Here is an 18,664-nt window from a genome sequence, read left to right as displayed (position 1 = left end):
GGCTCGATGTATGTAAAGCCCCGACCAGCAAATTTCGGCCGAGAGCCTGTTTGGTGGCTGTAGGCCTTGGAGGGTATGATGTACTTGTACATACAATACGTGTCTGTACACACCGTGCGGGATACCGTGGCTGTATTGTACTGTACACACCCGCGTACAATACAGAACCAAGTAGGGGTGCTTGCTCCGATTGCCGCGGCACTTTTCCGGACTCCGCTCGATCGAGATTGGATCGGCCATAAAACCTGGTTCGCGGGACCGGTGTCACCATGTCGCTTCCACTTGCTGCAGAGATGCACAGAAGCCCGCGGGGAAGTCGCCCGACTGTCCGTTGTGACCTGTCTCAGACTGATGGCGACTTTGAGGACATGATGGAAGAAGCCTTTATTCTACACGTTATGCTATGCACTAGCGGCTATCATCGACAGAGCCTTCGCTCAATGCGAATATCCCTATAGAATATAGATTCGGAGCAACAACAATGAACTAGCCGGCACCCAGCCCCTGAAGCCGACGCGAGCCGACACGATTAATGGGCCCATATCAGGGGAGCAGGGCAACAGCGCGGTAAACAATTTCCCCGCGTTTCCCGCGGCGACGTGTCGTTCATATCGACCCGAAGGAATGCACTGAGCGAATGACGGCCACAGCGGGTGTGAGCAAAGCAAAGCACAATACCGCAATGCTGCCTGACTCACTACCCTACCTACCTTACCCATTGCCGTGTATCTAAGGTACATAGGTGAACATAAGCTCAATCCTCGAGGGCCCTGGTACAATCTCAAAAGACAAAAAAAAAAAGAAAAAAGTAAACGGGCGTCTGCATCGCGGCTGTCCAACAACGACCCCTGTTTTACCTGCACCTGCATTGCCCATCCCCTTTTGCTTCCACAAATCGAAATCTCAGCACCGTAATAAAGCGGCGACCAGCCCAACCACTGCTTTTCTTTTCTTGCGCAGGTGGCCCACGGATCGGAACGCCTGCAGCGTGCTACTGCACCGGGTCCGCCCTCCTCCACTCCTGCCGGTAGCCCGATCCCGCTTTCGCCGGCCGATGGTTTCATGCCAGCGGAGTTCGGCCATAGGGATCGATTCGAGAAATAACGAGAGGGAAAAGGAAAGACGGTTTCGGTTACAGTCCTCGCGGCAGTCTGCCCACCCTCGCTGGGAACGCTCGGATAGACCTACTTCCGAGTAAGGTAGTCAGAAACTAATATGTTAGCCCAACAAAAGAAGAGGGGAAGACTCTGTAAGTTGATGGCGTATTGCATGTACCGATTCCATAGAAGTGATTTGTCAAGTGCTTGGCCGGTCTAGTCCTTCTAATGCAGAGGATCATCTCGCTGGAGTCTCTGTCGGATATGACTACGGATCCGGAGAGAAGAAATACCTGTCCTGCCGCAAGTAGCCTGAACATACAGTCTGCATAACGATGACGCCGCAGTTCAGCTTCCGAGTGGAGGGGGCTTACAGGCTGCCGTGGGGTCTCCTGCTGTGTTACATGGGTGGTAGGTATCCGAGAGGCTATCGGTCCGTGGAGGGTTCGCTCATGGCCATTGAATCACCCACAGTTAGGCACGTTAACCTAGAGAGAATATCAGACAGGGAGGCTACCACCCCCTTAGCGGATATCCGCCTGGGAGTGCCTGAGCCAGGTGGGTGAATCACTGGCCTATCTTTGCATGAGCACCTAGTTTGGGCTTTATCAATGAAGCAGGAGACGGAGGCACCTATCTGCAAAGCATACCTTGCCGACAACTGAAGTCTATGCACTGCCTTTCTCGCCACAGAGGTACTCCGTGACTACGCGGCGGAACGGCCGATATGTGGCACTCCACGTCATATCTCGTCTGCTGAGGTGCTCGATTACGGGGCGAGTCGCTATCACTTATCATCCTTTACGTATCGTCCCAAGAGAACGTGACAAGAACGGGCCGAAGGGGAAACATGCGCTTCATGTATCTGGATGCGCCAAAAATCATTCTTCCTCAAATCAACTTTGAAGTGTCACAGTATGTTCCGCTCGGAAAATGTAGGCCGGCACCAACCATCGGATAGAGACTATGCACTTGCCGCGGGTTCTCGCTGCCTCAGACCACGAGCTATCATTCGTCCTTGCATCGAGTATCGCCTGTGTAAGCCGCGAATGAGCCTGTGTCCGGATCTGCTCGCCGTGATTCATGGTTCCTTCTATGGAGCATGTCGTGAAGTCGTACCAGATGCGGCTGCGCGCCCGGCCGTAAGCGTATTTGACTCGGTCCTTTGTATGGTTGTCCTGTCTTCCTTCCGGGTAGGTGCTGTCCGACCAATGTGGTAGCATCATCCCGAGTAGGGGTGATGACGACCTAATCTGTCCGCGTGCATTCCGTTCTGTAACCCGACGTACATCGCTAAAGTATCCGAGTGTAACAATCTTGCGTCGCCGGCCTGGCTGTAAGGTGACACGCAGCCCTTCGAGGGGATATTCTGAAACCTTCTCTTTGGCCGGGGCTTCGGTATCGCCGCATCTGTTGTGTGCTGTTCCTCCAGATGGCCGGTGGGTACTTGCAGTACGCATGGGACTTGAACCGTGGTTACACAGATGCAGTTACGACACCGAGCCACGGGAAGGCGTACAAATGCACGGTACAATGAGGCGGGACACCGGCAGCTATCCGCAGCCCTGGTCGATCCTTGGCTGTCCTTGGGGTAGTGTATTGACAGGATGCATTGTTTCACCCAGCTCAGCCTCGTCCTCATGGCCCACGACACGTCGGTCTCTGTCTCGGCTGATGCTGCTGACTCCCCAGAGTCTATCCGCAGGGTCCCTGAAAATTGAACGGGAAGAGTATCGAGGGCAGTCTCATCTCTCATTTGCGCAACGTAAAATGACAAGAAGATCACTCTGTGCATGTATAGACGGATCTGTGCGCAACAGTAAAATCCCCTGCAGATCTGGGCGAGGACCAACTTGTCTCAAAACAACCGTACCGCGTTCGAGTATCAAAACCTGCGCTTCTTCTTCGCAGGACCCGCAGCCGCGCGCTTCTCCATTTCCCTCTGGAGCTCGGCCCGCTTCCGGTCGGCTCGTTCCTGTGATGTCTCTCGTTTCCGCTCTTCCTTAGGTGCAGTCGCCGGTGTTCTGCTTCGACCCCTGGAGTCATCGCTCGCACTCGCGGCGGACGGCTCCGGAACAGGACTTGGCGCTGTCTTCCCGATCACGCCAAGTTTGTGCCTCTTTGGCAGTTGGCTCGATCCACCTTCTGGTGGAGGCGGGGAGGGTGATGTGGCGGCTGCAGTTTCTGTCTTTGGCTTTCCGCCAATGCGGCCCAACCCTCCACGCCTTGGCAAAGGCTTGGAGGGTGATCTTGGAGGAGAGCTGTGCGTGTCGCTATCGTCACCTTCCGAAGCCGTCTCGGAATCGCTACCCCCCGGGGCAGTCCTCCTGGCGGGCGAGCGCTGGGACGTGCTTGGTGACGGAGGGGAGGGTGACGGTCTATTGTGTCGACCTATGGTTCCCCGTTGGGAGCCAGAGCCCTTACTCCGCACCGTGGCCTTGGTCGCGGGTGAACGGGTCGTGGCCTCCGCGAGGTCTTCGCCATCCGATGTTTCATCATCTGCTGTCTGGGAAGGATGGTCAAGCCTCTTGCCGGACCGCAGGCCTGGTGGAGTAGCCTGCACCTGGAAGTCGTCCTCCTCCTCTTTGCTTGGCTCAGGCTCTGGAGGTGGGGAGGCTTTGCGGGATTCTTTCTTCCCTGGGCAGTCGGATAGAACAACCTTCCTGCCCTTTGAGATCTTCGTCCACCAATCATTCAGAAACGATGACGCCTCTATTTCCAGATCTGAACTATACCGCAGGCCAGAGGCCCCGAAGACCGTCCCGAGGAGAGCAGACACATCCGAGGCCTGAGCCACATCGCGAAGCTCAGCAGCTTCACTCCTGAAATCAGCTTCAGAGAAGGGAGCTAGGCCTTTCACATTCGCTTCTGCGGTGGCTCTAGCGACCCGACGCTTCCCCGACAGTGCGTGGAAGACGTATTCTAGCGCTGTTCCCGTGGCTTCGAGTTTGTCGATTAGCTTGTTGATCACGGCATCCTTGTCGCGTAGAAGCGAAATGAGGCGATCAATATCACGCGTGCGGGCCTCGTGCGCTTGGATCAGTGGGAGGACAAGCTCGGATGCTATGGTGGACTGCGGACATTTCTTCAGGCGCATGTTCCATTTCAGCGGTTCCAGGGGCTCTGGGAGCAGACAAGTGATGTGCAGGACAAGAGAGTTGTCGTCGTCACCCCGGGTAAGGACGAGGGAGGTATTGGCATGCTCGGCATCCTTGCTGTCGAAGGCAGCCGCCAAGAGCTCCAGGAGCCTTCGAATTTGGCCAGGCCCATCGCTTGGGTCAATGCTCGTACCCTCCATCACTCCTCGGTGGATGAGGGGTTTCCGATCCAAGCTTTCGACCCACACATTGGCGAGATCAGAGAGGTGCACGGTGTATGAGTCTTCCGTGAAAGCCGTCGACACCAAGAGCGTGGGGATGTCAGGGGAGGCGGCCGGCAGCAGCCGCCAAGACGGATGACCGGTCATCGCGAGAAATCCTGCCGCAAGGGATCCAGACCGCCGCTGATACACAACTGCAGGTAAGAGTCAGACGGCCTTAGATTGGGAGGAGCTAGAACCCGGTTCCTGGAGGGCGTGTGTTGGACAAGACCCAGGCTTCAGGGGCTGGTGGGACGCAGGCGCTGCGTGCCGCCTGCCAGCAGATGGCTGAGGTTGGGAGGATCTCGAGCTACCTCCCCTAACCGGCGATTGGAATGTGTGATGCGGCGGAGGGCTGATGCAGGCTTTCTGGTCGAAGATCAGCATTCGCCTTGCGAGTTGCACGGGGCGGTGCGCACGAACATCGGATCACGTCACCAGGGTAGTCGGCCACGCAGATGTGTCGTGTCTCATTTCCCCCAGGTCTGTAACTACCCGACCGCGCTGTCGTAATACGGTATGACAGTTGCACACCGACGGGCAGCGCCGCGGGCGGTGTTGAGAGCGTGGGGGTGAATGAGCACAACTGTTGGCAGCTGCGCTGCTGCCTTCTGACTCCGACTGAGGCGGAAGGCGAAATTGGGACGGGCGGCGGAAAATGCACCTGTTACTTCCCTCAGTGTGGCACCTGAATGAGATAGAATATATAGAACAGAATGCGCGACACTCGAAGTGTTGCCGATGTGGGCTTTGCGCTTTTTGGTGGAGGTGTCGATGTCGATTCTCTGGGGAACCGAAGGTTTACCGTTAAGTTTGTAGGCTGATTGGTATTACGACTGGCGACAGACCTCGCTTTTTTAAGGTCTGGGTAACCGACGCGTAATAGCTCCGAAATGTCAATTGCTTTCAGTTATGACGATAACTGTACCGTAATACCAACTGTTACACGTACCAGAGGTCTGAAATATGTCGGTCGCAAGTGCGGCTAAGCACGGACCTCAGACTGTTCATCTCAAATCTCAAACTTGAAGACGCGGTGAGGTGGTGGACCTCGATACTGGCAACGATCTCGCAAGCTGGAACTCAACTATTAATGAGATCAAGGATTTAGGCTACGTCTGCAGTCAGCAGCAGCATCTTAACTCCCCTTATCCAACTGTCGTTTCACCTGGTTTTGGCGTACGGAATCACCACGAGAACGAACTTACGAAGTGCCTTGGAACAAGGGGTTAGGGTTTCGGATTGTACTTTTGCCTATATGCATCCAGCAACAGATAGTTCCTTTCTGCGGTGATAATTGTTTAAGGATGCTTCTTCTCCAAGAGTCCAAGCACCTACCTTACCTATCCAATCTCGTGCTTGTGGCTCTTGAAACAACAAGAGCGCCGGGTGACATGTTAAACACTTAGCCGGTTCTACATTTCTTGTACTCGGGAAGCACTTGGGTTCTAATCACTCGGGCACATTGTTAACGGGACATACGATTAGATAGGCACCTGGTACATAGGGGTAGTAGTAGTAGCCAGTCTGTGGCTTCTTAACTCATTGGGGAAGCTCAGCGTAGGGGGACCGATACAGCAAATATCTTAGCAATGCATGCCCCTGGAGTTCGCGTTGCTTACGCGATATTGCCAGTCTGACAATTGCCTCAACAACCGGAACAATAGCATCATCGAGGGGAAAGCAGCAGCTTTGATGTCACCGTTGCTACTTCCGGCCGGTCTTCATGTTTACAGAACGGAATAGGGCCTTTATGCGGAAGGTAGGCGCCGGTCCGGCAATTGGAACGCAGCACTGCAACCCCAATATGCAACTCTCAATGCCGTGCTGACCTGAAACATTGGGGAAAGCTTATCGGCTCGGCTTGCATCTGGAAGCTCGAGCTGCCCTCCACCGGGATTGGCAGGCGATTCACGATGCGGGGTGCTTGAGATCAACATCGTCTTGGGAAGGTTGCAGCAGGCTTCGGCGGCTAGCAATGCCTAGCATACTAGTAGTCTAGGCTGCATAGCAACTCACCTCCCCAAAATGGCAGTTGTGATAGCACCGGCGCATGGCCCCGCCAAATGATGATTTTTCAGAACTGGGCCTTTCTTGGGTGCCGATCTGACTATAAATAAGAAGAGAGATAGGGCACGCAGATATCAGTCCGGTCCATACGGCAGCCGTGGCGAGAGCTCCTCCCCCTCTCATCTCGTCAAGCCAGAAACCGACCGCGGGTCTCCAGCCTTCTCTCGAATATGAGGTGCAGTCTACTTGCCTCGTCCGGCCTTCTCGCGGTGGCGTCGGCTGCGGCGGTCGAGTCATCGCAGAGAAAGTCGTACGACGGATACAAAGTGTTTCGTCTGAAAGTTGGGGAAGACGTGGCCAAAGTCAACAACATCATCGACACGCTCGGTCTCACGACATGGAAAGGAAAGCCCCGTGTTGGTGCGGCCGCCGACATTGTGGTTCCGCCCTCGCAGGTCGATGCCTTCGAGGCGGAGATCAAGGGGATGGAGGCGGTCACCATGCATGAGGATCTGGGCGCGTCCATCGCAGACGAGTCCAACTTTAGTGTCTACGCAGGTATGGCAATGGCAATGGTCAATCCCATTATCCCACGAGCACGGCTGTCGGTCTGGACTTCGCTCACATGAGTCACCTCCGTCACTCTTAGCTGGATCGGCCAATATCACGTGGTTCAACTCGTACCACAGCTACCGTGACCACCTCCAGTTCCTGAACGACCTCCAGGCGCAGTATCCGACGCAGTCCGAGGTCGTCTCGGCTGGGAACTCGCTGCAGGGCAACGCGATCACCGGCATCCACTTCTGGGGCAAGTCCGGCAAGGGCAAGCCGGCCGTGGTCTTCCACGGCACGGTGCACGCGCGGGAGTGGATCTCGACCATGGTGAACGAGTACATCGCCTACACGCTGCTGACGTCGACGGAGGGCCAGGTCTTCCTGGACAAGTACGACTTCTTCATCTTCCCCGTCGTCAACCCGGACGGCTTCATCTACACGCAGACGACGGACCGCATGTGGCGCAAGAACCGGCAGACCACGTCCGGCAGCACCTGTCTCGGCCACGACATCAACCGCAACTGGCCCTACCAGTGGTCCGTCAGCGGCGGCGCCTCCACAAACCCGTGCGCCGAGGACTTCAAGGGCCGCGCGGCCGGCGATGCGCCCGAGACCGCCGTGCTGTCCTCATGGCTGCGGACGACCAAGGCGAGCCAGGGCGTCAAGCTGTACATTGACTGGCACTCGTACTCGCAGCTGTTCATGACCCGTAAGCCCATGATGATCCATCCCTCCAATCTTTTCATTATCCCATCGGCAGCAAAGTAAGGTGCATGGTAACTACGTATTTAAGTACTAAAAAGTCACTAGCATATGGATACTCGTGCACGGCCGTCGCGGCCAAGAACAACGAGCTGCAGTCCCTCGCCCGGGGAGCGGTGGCAGCCATCAAGGCCGTCCACGGCACGTCCTTCACCAGCGGGCCCATCTGCTCGACCATCTACAAGGCCACGGGCAACAGCGTCGACTACGTCAACGACGTCGTGGGCGGCGACTACACCTTCACCGTGGAGCTGCGGGATACGGGCAACTACGGCTTTGTGCTGCCGGCGAGCCAGATTCTGCCCAGTGGCGAGGAGGCGTATGCCGGGGTGCGCTACCTGCTGCAGAACATGAAATGAGGCCAGTACTAGTACTAGTAGGGCGGCATTATTGTGTTGCTTCTCCTAGTCTGACTTCGTTGCCAGGAGAAAGAAAGGGTATGGATGGCAAGTTGTATATAGCAGCGCGTAGAATTCAAATAGGCATCACCGCGATGCTATACTAATGGCCTTTATGCACGGCTTAGCGTTCAGCTAAGTCTCTCAAGACACCATCCACTTCCGGGATCTCTCGGCGCAACACATCCGTGAGCTCCGCCCAAATCATGTCGACCAAGTGGTCACCGTCTTCGCCGGCGAGATTTGGAAGACTGTCCCCTTGTAAGCTGATTACTACGTTAAATGGCCGCGGTGTTAGGCAACTCACTCGTGTAATTCATCGTCATACCACAGCCTCCCATGGACCTCAGGTCCTACAGCGGCAGCACTCACCAGCGTCCGAGCCGCGTACTCGGGAGTCCTCATGAACAGACTATTCACCAGCGCCTTGACGATGGTCGCCACGGCACCCGTCCATCCCCGACTCAGGTTGGTCGCCACCCCGCCAGGACAAACAGCCGTGACCACCACCTCGTCCGCCTCCACCATACTCGCGAGCTTCTTCATCGCGCACGTCGTCAAGAACTTGGACAGGCGATAGCGCTCACTGGGGTTATACCGACCACCACCGGCACTTCCACTTCCATCTCCCTCTCTCATCGTCGAGCCCCTCAATAACAAACCCCCCTTTTGTCTCTGCTCCTGGGTCAACTGCACCGCCTCCGCCCGTCGGGAGGTCACAAACTCCAAAACCGCCCCTCCCCCCCCATGCTGGGCCTTCTTCAACTTGGGCAGCAACAAAACCGCCAACAGCACCGTCGACAGCGTGTTGACCTGCAGCGTCTCCTCCACGCCGTACCGCCCGACGCGATGATCTACCATATACACGCCCGCATTCAGCACCACCACATCCAGCCTCCTCCCGTCCTCCTCCACCCTCCTCACAAACCTTGTAATGCTATCGTAAGAATCCATATCCAGCTCCCACACCTCCACCTCCGCATTCACAGCCCCCCTACTACTAGTACTAGTACTACTAGTAGTAGTAGCCGCCTCAATGATGGCCCTCCGCGCAGCATGGCCTGCCTCGGTGTTGCGCACGGCCAGGATCAGGCGGGAGGCGGCCAGCGAGGCGAATTTGATTGCTGCTGCGAGGCCGAGCCCGGAGTTGGCGCCTGTTATGAGGACGGTTTTACCGGAGAAGGAGGAGGAGGTACTACTAGTAGTATCCGCGGGGTCGGCGAGGGGTTTTTGGCGGAGGAGTTGGAGGCCGAAGGAGGAGGAGGAGAGGGGGGTGGTGGTGCTCATTGTTCGTCGTGCTACTAGTACTGGTATTAGTGACGACGATCTCTTGGTGGGATTTGGGCTGTGAACTTGAAGACGGTGGTGACAGAAGGAAGTACTACTGAGAGTAATAGGGGACGTGTTGAACTTGAGATGTGTAAGGATTGATAGTGAGGATGGCAGTCTAGTATAGGCGCGACAAGAAAGCGTGGGAGTCCTCATACTGTCTATGACGATGTCTTCTAATTCAGTTGTTGACAGGGAAGTACTTATGATCGCTGAGTAGAAAGGCCATTTAGAATAAGAGAACTGATGCTTCCGTTCACACGATCCCGGACTTCGGACTTTGGACTCGGGGTTAAGAACGCGATAAAGACCAATGGATGGTAGGCAAGCTTCCAGGTTGTGGGTCTATCGACTACTTGACCCTCCTCGGACTGTTGACGGAGGAAGACAGGTAGTAGTCGATGGCCACGGAACTTCTTGGTGGTGGTTTGCTTGGGGTTTGAATATGTATTGGAGTTGGTGCGGAATGGCCACCGGGGCTGCCGAACCGAGTAATTATATTCAGGCTCCAAAAACAGGATCAGAACTCTACTTGCTTTGTCTCTACAAGTGATGGCCGCTCTTTGGAAACGAAATGAGAAGAAAAAGGCACATCTAAACGGATAAGTATCCTTAGGTTACCCGTCGCTCCCTTGTCTGCTCGCCACTCTCTTCTCCAGCCCAAGCCGCTGCACCAGCCGCTTCCCCAGCCGCACGCAGGGCACATCCAACGCCCGCGTCAAGAAATCCGCCACAACCAGGTTGAGCGGCAGCATGACGGCAGTGGCCAGCAAGAAGCGCGAGTTAAACCCGGGCGGCCCGACGTCGGGCACGCGCAGCCGGTCGTCCCACCACGACGACGAGTCCGCGGGCGCGAACAGCGGCACGTGGCCGAGCGCCCTGGCCAGCCGGTCGCCCACCATGTACTGCATCGGCAGGTGGACGAGGTAGAACATGAAGCTGACGCGGCCGAGGTAGCGCAGCGGGCGCGTCCGGAGGAGGCGCTGCAGCCAGGGGATGCGCAGCGCCGCGAAGACGAGCAGCAGCGCGCCCCAGGAGTTCCAATACCGGTAGTACTGGTTCTTGCTGTAGGCGCGGGGGATCAGGCGCGTCAGCGTTTGCCACCCGGGCGTGTGGAGCGAGTACTCGGGATTGCCGTCGTGCGCCGGCTGGCAGAGGAGGTAGTAGCCCAGGAGGAAGGCGGCGTGGTGAAGCGCCACCGGGAGGAGTCGCCGGGCGTCGCAGTGGCGGGAGAGGAAGGACCTGTCCAGCGCGCACACGTCCAGGCATGCGAGGATCAGCCCGCCGATGAAGCAGGCCATGGTCCAGAAGCCCGTCTGGAGCAGCGCGGCGGCCGCGATCGACCAGACCAGCACGCTTCTGGGAGCCGGCAGCCAGCCGAGAGCGTGCAGCGCCGACAGGCCGTAGACCAGCATCGACCCCTTCAGCTCGATGGGGATCGTCCACACCACGATGCTGTAGGTGAACCACGCCTCGTTGGAGTGGGCCCGGAACGGGTTGAAGAAGTGGACGGAATCAACGACCCAGTTCATCACCTCCAGGAAGACGTCGTCCTTCCGCTTCGGCCACGGCAGCTCCTGCACGAGGTGGAAGGGCGCGTGCAGCAGCAGCGCGAAGGCCAGCGTGACGGCCAGCGGCGGGGCATAAAGCCGGATGGGCCGCCGCACCACCGCCGAGGCCAGGCTGCCGAAGCAGGCGTCCGGCTTGCCGTCGCGCACGAGACGCAGCGGCGACCGGCTCAGCACGTAGCCCGACAGCACGAAGAAGATGGCCACGGCGGCGCCGCCGCCGTTGAAGAGGATGCGCACGAACGGCAGGCTGGCCACGTACCAGTGCTGCCCCGCCTCGCCGAACCCGTGCTCGTGCGCGTTGTAGTCGAAGCTGCCGATCGTATGCTGGATGAAGACGAAGAAGGCGGCCAGGCCGCGCAGGCCGTCGAGGAACGCCGTCGACGACGAGTGCTGCTCGGGCCCGCGCGCCGCCACGGGCTCGGTTGGGGCCGGCGCGGGCAGCTGCCGCTCTGGGTCATAGCCGGGCGCCCGCGCTGGTGGATTCGACGCGAGCTCGTTCAGTTCCATGCAATCAATGTCTGGTTCAAGAGTGTATGCGCATCGCCCACACACCCCTCGTGCCCCTGAATCCTGCTGTGCCAAGCATCACGGTTTGACCACTTGCCGCGGCTCAGTGGGGCCGGTAAATACGTACGGTACCTGCTGTCCATCAGCTTCCTCAATGGGTTTAGCAGTTTCTTTTTTTTTTTTTTTTCGTTTGCCAGTCTGGTTTCAAGCCAGCGTTACTTTCACGGAACATTGCAAGTGGGGTTGATCCTTGAAAGACGGGTTAAAGTATGTAAATCTTTAGCGATCTTTAATGTGTGGATGCCCGGACGCTAGCGTCTGGAATTACAACGGTACACTAGGACATCGTCGAGGTACCTGAGCTCAGGTTATGCTATCAAAACCGAGACGAAAACAAACATGGCGCTGCTATTCCTCCGACTCCGAGTCATCCATCTGATAATCCCCGTCCCTCGCCGCCCCTCTCGATAAAGTCCAGAATTCGTTCAAGGGCTTGCAAATCACCCTCCACCGTTTCCGCCTTCGCAGAATCAACCCACCCTTCCGTCCGGCCCCCTCCAAAATCCACAATCCACGCATTCCCATGAACATCGATAAGCACATTGTCCGGCTTGGCATCTCCCCAAGTAATGCCAGCCCGGTGCAAGGCAGCCAGCGTACCCCGAATCTGCTGCGCCCACCGCTCCATCACGGCAGTCAGGGTCTCCGGTGTCACCGCGAACGTAAGAGGCGTATCTTCCTCGATAGGGTACAGCAGCAAGCCGAGCAGCTACTGTCGCTCATTGCGCACGACGCCGAAGAGGCGGGACGTACGTACACCGGGGGCTCCAAGGTTCGTAGCGGTAGCAATCCTTTCGTACGTCTCGACCTCCTTCCTTGCGACCGCGTCATCCGGATCCGGACTCTGTTTGAAATATAGCTATTGCTGGCCGATACGTACGGGCGCCGGGTTCGAGTCGAAGGGATGCTCGAGGTCGTCGTAGATCACTGTCACCTCGGGAGGGCTGAAGGAGGGGAAGGACGTCGTCCAAACGTTCCTGGGTTCGGAATTGGGGGGAGAGGAGGAGGAGGAGGAGGAGGAGGGCCAGCAGTCCTCGTCCGATTCGACAGGCGTGATTTCCACAGGAGCCAGAATATCGTCGGTGGCGGTGAGTTCGCATTCGAAAAAAGCCGTGTCGAGAAAGTCGCTCAAAGTAAGCTGTTTGTACTCAACAAGCGGCGGAGGCGCGCGAGAGGCGCTCGAATTCGGGAAGATATGGCGTGGCTGCCCAGTCGAAGCAGTCGAGCAGAGCCGTAGCTTCTTCGTCCGTCTCCTCTTTTAAAAAGGGAGTCGTCATCGTCGCCGTCATCTTCGGAAAGCAAACGTGCAAAATACTTCTGGAATTCCGCGGACCGAACAGGTGAGTTGCGGAAGTTGGTCGGCGAGACTCGTATTCGAAAGCGAGTGCCGTATAGCTGGATCTCAAGCGTGGACCATTGCCGTTCGTCGTCCTTGTTGGAGGTTGTGAAGCTGAGGATGCGATATTTTGGTCTCTTGGTCTCCATGATCGTGATTCGTCTGTCACAATCGAGTCAGTCGAGAGAGGAATCGTTTCAATAGCGAGTGATTGCTGTGGTTCTGGGCTGGAAATGGACGAACTTATAGAAGTGTCACAACGAAAGCAGCCAGCCAGCCACCTTAAGTTCTGCGAACAACAAAACAGCGTCTGCCGTTGGAACGGTGGAGTCCGTTGCCGTCCAATCAGATGAGCAACCTTGCAGGCAACACACAGTCGCAAACCGCGGCAGAACCACCTCCGTTCGCATGAGTTGCGTTGGTGCTGGTAATGTTAATGGGGGGCCAAGATTTCAAGTGTGAACTTTCTCCTGTACTACAAAGCATGACTTTAGCAGGGATAACCCAGTAACAACCAAAATATGATGTCAGAAGAGAGTACCTACCCCCCTGCAAACGCCTCAAGGGGCAGTTGCGTTCGATGGAGTGTTTAGTACTCCTAGTAACCGCTTTGTTTACTTTCGTCCCATGCCCTGCGACTTATAACATTCCTGTAACCTAACTTGGGCGAAGTTATAACTACTAGTACCGTAGTCTTCCAAGGTAAAGGTATCACCGCTAAGCGCTCCGGAGACCACGAGTCTGGAGCTTTTGCCCCCGCCTCCCTTTGTCCTACTTCAGGGCCGGTCTAGCAACCAACCCGGAAACCAACAGCGGCTGGCACAGATTCCCCCGGCCATAGGCCACAGAAACACCGAAGACCGTGGATAAGACAAGGCTAGTATCCAGTATAATGCTCACAGCACACCGGGCCGGATAAAAATAAAACTGGAATGCTACCAACATCTTGCCACGAACTATATATAGAGACTATACTCAAACGGCGAGGTCGACGTGGTCCTTACAGACCAAAACCACAAGGTTGCATTTCAGGTCGCGTCGAAATTCACGGCCACGCGAACACAGACTTCGCTGACAAGGCTGAAGAGTAAGGTATCTTAGAAGGCCATCAAAGGCTCGATGATAGTTCCGGAGGTTCCGGACTCCCGGCGTATATCCACAAATCTCCAGCCCACGCTACGCGGCCTAAGTATAATAGAGACCTTCTCTCCCAGCAGACGAGGCCGTGTATCTTGAGCCTACACTATATCTTGGGGCGAAGTACAGCGGAATCGCCGTTAGGTCTGATTATAGTGCCATCGAATCTGGAACAAACACCGGCCGTACATGGTTGTCCAGGTCACAACGAACCTAACGTCCTGCGGCCTCGAACCTCTCGATGGTGTTTTGGAAGTTCATATTGGCCCATATAGCCGTCTCAGGGTTTCGTCATTTCATTAGCGGTGGACAGTTAGATACCATCCAGGACTATATCCTTAGAAATATAAGATCGCCAGGGAGGACGAGAATTCTGGTTGACACTTCATTCTACCCAGCAGATTACTAACACATCCTGACTATATTCACTCCTTATTGCAGTCCACCCCAACCCCCCCTTCACACCCCCCCCCTATCTTGCTTTCAGTCGTGACAGTCTTGCCCCTTTCCTCAATCCAGCCGCCCGTCCACGGATTGGGACATCAACCAGACAGCCTATCCCCGCCGAGGTGCCAGTCTAACAGACAACGTGCTACCGAACTGTCCGGGTATATTGGTGCGGCCACTCACACCGTACGCAGTCCGATCCACAGTACTACAGCCGGGCGCGAGCGGACCCGCAACACCACTGTCGTCTCGGATAACACCCGGACCTATAGGGCCACGCAATGCCGCCTCGATTTCAAAGTCCGTTGCCGTGGCGGTTGGATCTGCTACCAATGCGAGTCCAGGGCCAACCGTAGCTGGTATTATTGTTCGGCTATAGGATATAATCATCCCGTTTGTACGCGGTGCTAGCCCCGGGTTTCTTGATGGTAAGATTCGGCAAGCTTCTGTTCCTCTACAGTGCTTATCCCCTTTGTCATTTGGTCCCTTACCTCTGCGCCTACCCGTCGATGTACAGTACAGCTACCTCTATGAGAACAAAATGGGCTGACTACTCGTAGCTAAAGGATTCAGCGATGCAACCTAGTAGTTGCTGCGGGCTAGCGACTACTAGTACGTGTTCCGCTCCTTAGCAAGTTGGACTATGGGCTCAATGGTGTGCTGATGGCGGCATTCCGTTGTTTTGGTTCTGTCTCTCAGAATAGATAGACAAACAGAGTGTGTGGGGCTGTGAGGTTGTGCTGCTGGCAGCACTCTGTTGTTTCGGTTTATTGTGGCTTATAGGATAGATAAGAGACAGACACAGAGTAGAGTATATAGGAAATTAGAGTTCGCGCTACTAGCAGCATAGTGATGGATATCCTAAGCTACTATACCTACCGTGTTCTTCTCCCATCCCTATCTATCGCAGCTCTGGAGATCTGCCTTCTTACCCACTGGATATAGTTGTCTAAAGTAGCCCGATTCATCTTTCTCAGATCTAGCCTTCTATCCTCCACCGCCCAGCCCCCTCTCCTAACCCCATACCGCCACGGGGATAGGCCCGACCGGCAGCACCTTGCCATCCCCCCACAGCTCGGGCTGCGTTACCTTCTTGACGGTCTCGTCGAACAGTGCATCGGCGTGCTTCTCGGCGTCGTGGTGGTGGATCCAGTCCTCGCGCGGGAAGGCGATGCTCTTAGGGTCCTTGGCCACTTTCTCCCAGTCCGTCTTGTGCCACCGGTCGCGCGTGGTCTCCCCCGTCTTTTGTACGGCTCTGACACGGCCGCATCTGAGATTTCCTTTAGTACTTGTAGTTTGCCTGGAGGAACTCCAAGATCTTCTTCTTCGGTGGCTCTGCGTTCAGCATCAAAAGGTGGTTATCGCCGGTGGCTAACATTTCGATCCGCAGCCACAGGTTTTCCCAATTCGGTAGTTACGTCGGGTAGGTCAAGGTACCTTACTATACCAAAGACCATGTGTTGCAGTGTGCCCGGGTCAGAGGCATAAGTGGTCTGAGTTCTGTGGTGTAGAGAAGAACACCCAGATGTGCCCAGCTAAGCCACCACAGTAGCTTATATGTCGGAGGGCTTGAAAACCACAGTAGGCACAAAGACCACCAAGCTCTTAGTAGTTCAACATCATGGCAAGAGCTGTGTGGTCAATGCTATTATCAGACCTGCTCGCTGGGCCTCCCACAGCCCCACCATGGCAAAGGTCTTGTCGCGCGGGTCAGTTAGGTTGAGTGCCTCTGTCGCATCGCATGTATTGTACAAAATACAAGAGCCAGCAGGGTGACAGTAGCGGTACCATCTCCGTCATTCCTCGCCCTCACTGCCACGGACTACTCAAGTAACTCGGGAAGCAGGTGGAGGCGCCGAAGAGCAGCGTCAAGGTTAGGGCGTATGCTCAGCTGCTCGTCACCGATCAAATGCCTGTGATGAACGCAGTTATTGTGACCCCGAACGTACTATAGGGCTGTGTAGGTCCCTCGGACTTTGACGAGGCTGACCTCGATCCGCTCCGCGACCAAGGGGTCGTGATATGCACCGAGGACAAGCTTGCCGCTTTGTCTTGGACATGTTCAGTTGGGACGACCCGGGGTAGAAGCTATCCTTCATCATCGCCACCTCATACTGCTTTTCTCGCCTGCTGATCTGGGTCGTGGGCCAGCCTGAAACCTTGAACAACTGGACGCAACAGTATGCTCAAGTTCGGAATGGGGTTGGCGATTATCGGCGCCGGCTTTTTACCTGGGTTAGATGACTTCGGGGTGATTAGCAGCCTGATGTCTAAGTAGTAGGAGTTAAAATGTTGGAGGCAGCCACTGGGTTTTGGCCCCTTGGAAAGTTGGTTTGAAGGGGAAGTACCTTACGATGTCGCTCTTTCTTTTTTTTAGCGCTCGCCTGTTCTTTGATCCTAATACGGTACCTAAGGTAGGTACCTACCTTATCCTCTCCTAACTTTCTTTAACCTAGGGTTTTAATCTCTTCAAACTGGCTCAGGATTTGCTCGTATTCGCACTCTAACCCGTAATACAAGACATGAGAACGGTTCTAGCTGACATCTTAGAAAACTAGTACCTTACGTATCACGTCAAGCGTAACCCCCCTAACATCGTACAGTCTAAGCATGGGTTGAGTTCACCGGAGTTCGTTCTCGTCAACCATCAACTCCTCATTCCCGACAGTGTCCCTGGCGGGTCCCTCCATATCGTCATCGTCGTCCTCAAACTCCGCATAATTCTCCACATCATAGTCATCCCCCCCTTTCGTCTCGATGTCATCATCCTGATCAGTGGCGTCTCTCGGGACCGGTTCGTGATCCTTATGCTGCGAAATCTTGTCAAGCAGCGGCATGGGCGCGACTTCATTGGGACGGTCGAAATCGTCTTCTGCCGTCTGCCGTGTTTCGCTTTCGTCATCCTCGACCTTACTTTTGGCATCCTCGGTGTCCGGGTCGCGGAGGTCCGCGTTGGCGCGCATTTTGCGGTCTTGTTCCTCCGCGTCATCATCCGGCTGGATGACTAGGGCCCGGCTGTCGCGGCGGGCACGCTTGATGAGCCGATTGGCCTCGGGGTCGGGGTCGGATTTGTCCGTGGCGTCGCCGATTGGGTCTCCTACTACGGCCCGGGAATGTTTGGATGAGGAGTCGGGCTTTCGGCGTTCATGCGGACCGGAAAGATCGATATTGGCGTCCTCTGGTGCAACGGCGGTGGGTGGTTCGTCTTGCCGGAGGAATATGTTGGTGGTTCTGGGTTGATTGAGGTGTTGGTCCTGGTCTTGGTCGCCACTGTTGTCCTTTTCGTCCTCTGGCGCTGCGTCCTCATCGCGACTCATAAGCGCAGCCACTGCAGCGTCATCCGGGTCGGTGATGGGCGCATCTGCCGCATTCTGCTTGAATGGATTGCCCTCGTCCAGACCCTCCTCTGCGAGGCCGTCGACATACAAGTCGGACTCATTCTTGGTGTATTGCTCCGCTCTCGGCATCTTGCTTCTTGCTGCGCGCTCGTGGTTGCTTGGACTATTTTTACAAACCAAAAATCTATTCTCTGTATGGTGACAAACCTTTTCGCAACGTACAGATGTTGGTTTCTGACATATTCGGGGCTTGCCAGGGAGAGCCGGTGACCATGCCAAGCTTCCGACAAAGAGGATCTTGTGACATCATCGATGCCAGTCTATTGTCGCCTCCAGATTTACAATCGCCGCAACACGCAGAAAAGGGTTACCGCGGTGTCGGAAGTCAATAGAGCGCTCCTGATACATACCGAAAGTCAGATAACCGAGGCTTATGTTCATTACTAATCTTCTCCGCTTCCTCCGTCGAGCTGCTGGGGCGGAAGGTGGTTGGGACGGGCCCTCGCGGTAGCGACACTGGCTCTCTCAGTTCGATCTGTGCGGATGCGTAGATGCAATGCGTCCCCCCGATCCTTCGCAGTTTGGCATTCGGGAATCGGGATACACTCGAGCGGTGTCAGATATCCACCTCTGATCTCGAACGTAGCCCCGCGAGAAGTGATACGTCCGTTTGACACTCAAATGGGCAGCGGTGTCAGCAGAGACTACCTGAGGTATGTTGGCGAACTTAGCTTGCATAAGGTAGCTTTCCACGCTTAA

At 55.8% G+C, this 18,664-nt stretch overlaps 7 protein-coding genes across 7 annotated transcripts; 1 reads left to right on the top strand and 6 right to left on the bottom strand.

Annotated features, from left to right (window-relative positions):
- Positions 1 to 2,982: 2,982 nt before the first annotated feature.
- On the bottom strand, positions 2,983 to 4,563 carry B0T15DRAFT_389055 (XRCC4-like factor-domain-containing protein; the record flags this gene model as incomplete). Its single annotated transcript, XM_062864471.1, has 1 exon — positions 2,983 to 4,563. One exon carries the CDS (start codon positions 4,561 to 4,563, stop codon positions 2,983 to 2,985), a length of 1,581 nt encoding a protein of 526 aa, XP_062725191.1.
- Positions 4,564 to 6,545: 1,982 nt separating this feature from the next.
- On the top strand, positions 6,546 to 8,312 carry B0T15DRAFT_2370 (carboxypeptidase A2). Its single transcript, XM_062863025.1, has 3 exons — positions 6,546 to 7,023; positions 7,115 to 7,729; positions 7,831 to 8,312. Exons 1-3 carry the CDS (start codon positions 6,696 to 6,698, stop codon positions 8,139 to 8,141), a joined length of 1,254 nt encoding a protein of 417 aa, XP_062725190.1. The 5' UTR covers positions 6,546 to 6,695; the 3' UTR covers positions 8,142 to 8,312.
- B0T15DRAFT_515401 (uncharacterized protein) lies at positions 8,309 to 9,755 on the bottom strand. The gene is made up of 2 exons (XM_062868190.1): positions 9,668 to 9,755; positions 8,309 to 9,481 (listed from the first exon to the last, which is right to left on the bottom strand). The coding sequence occupies exon 2, from the start codon at positions 9,465 to 9,467 to the stop codon at positions 8,484 to 8,486; it is 984 nt and encodes a 327-aa protein (XP_062725189.1). The 5' UTR covers positions 9,468 to 9,481; positions 9,668 to 9,755; the 3' UTR covers positions 8,309 to 8,483.
- A 2-nt stretch (positions 9,756 to 9,757) lies between these two features.
- Positions 9,758 to 11,608, bottom strand: B0T15DRAFT_515399 (acyltransferase family-domain-containing protein). The gene has a single exon (XM_062868189.1). It carries the CDS (start codon positions 11,585 to 11,587, stop codon positions 10,127 to 10,129), a length of 1,461 nt encoding a protein of 486 aa, XP_062725188.1. The 5' UTR covers positions 11,588 to 11,608; the 3' UTR covers positions 9,758 to 10,126.
- Positions 11,609 to 12,014: 406 nt separating this feature from the next.
- On the bottom strand, positions 12,015 to 13,321 carry B0T15DRAFT_563816 (uncharacterized protein; the record flags this gene model as incomplete). The annotated part of the gene is made up of 4 exons (XM_062870627.1): positions 12,963 to 13,321; positions 12,528 to 12,825; positions 12,378 to 12,491; positions 12,015 to 12,326 (listed from the first exon to the last, which is right to left on the bottom strand). Exons 1-4 carry the CDS (start codon positions 13,130 to 13,132, stop codon positions 12,015 to 12,017), a joined length of 894 nt encoding a protein of 297 aa, XP_062725187.1. The 5' UTR covers positions 13,133 to 13,321.
- A 2,260-nt stretch (positions 13,322 to 15,581) lies between these two features.
- Positions 15,582 to 15,945, bottom strand: B0T15DRAFT_545188 (uncharacterized protein; the record flags this gene model as incomplete). Its single annotated transcript, XM_062870121.1, has 2 exons — positions 15,582 to 15,822; positions 15,857 to 15,945. The coding sequence occupies 2 exons, from the start codon at positions 15,943 to 15,945 to the stop codon at positions 15,582 to 15,584; spliced, it is 330 nt and encodes a 109-aa protein (XP_062725186.1).
- A 1,243-nt stretch (positions 15,946 to 17,188) lies between these two features.
- B0T15DRAFT_506189 (uncharacterized protein) lies at positions 17,189 to 18,146 on the bottom strand (the record flags this gene model as incomplete). The annotated part of the gene is made up of 2 exons (XM_062867555.1): positions 17,189 to 18,045; positions 18,128 to 18,146. The coding sequence occupies 2 exons, from the start codon at positions 18,144 to 18,146 to the stop codon at positions 17,189 to 17,191; spliced, it is 876 nt and encodes a 291-aa protein (XP_062725185.1).
- Positions 18,147 to 18,664: the final 518 nt, after the last annotated feature.

Source organism: Chaetomium strumarium (genome assembly GCF_033439665.1).
Source record: "Chaetomium strumarium strain CBS 333.67 chromosome Unknown B0T15scaffold_1, whole genome shotgun sequence".
Taxonomy (NCBI): domain Eukaryota; kingdom Fungi; phylum Ascomycota; class Sordariomycetes; order Sordariales; family Chaetomiaceae; genus Chaetomium; species Chaetomium strumarium.
The sequence above is the reverse complement of the archived record's forward strand: the minus strand, read 5'-3'. Positions and strand labels throughout refer to the sequence as shown.

Coding starts and splice junctions, on each gene's coding strand:
- B0T15DRAFT_515401 (XM_062868190.1), bottom strand. CDS start 9,467: ATGAGCACCACCACCCCCCTCTCCTCCTCCTCCTTCGGCCTCCAACTC.
- B0T15DRAFT_515399 (XM_062868189.1), bottom strand. CDS start 11,587: ATGGAACTGAACGAGCTCGCGTCGAATCCACCAGCGCGGGCGCCCGGC.
- B0T15DRAFT_2370 (XM_062863025.1), top strand. CDS start 6,696: ATGAGGTGCAGTCTACTTGCCTCGTCCGGCCTTCTCGCGGTGGCGTCG. Junction 7,024..7,114: donor CAACTTTAGTGTCTACGCAG/GTATGGCAATGG, acceptor CGTCACTCTTAG/CTGGATCGGCCAATATCACG. Junction 7,730..7,830: donor CTCGCAGCTGTTCATGACCC/GTAAGCCCATGA, acceptor AAAAGTCACTAG/CATATGGATACTCGTGCACG.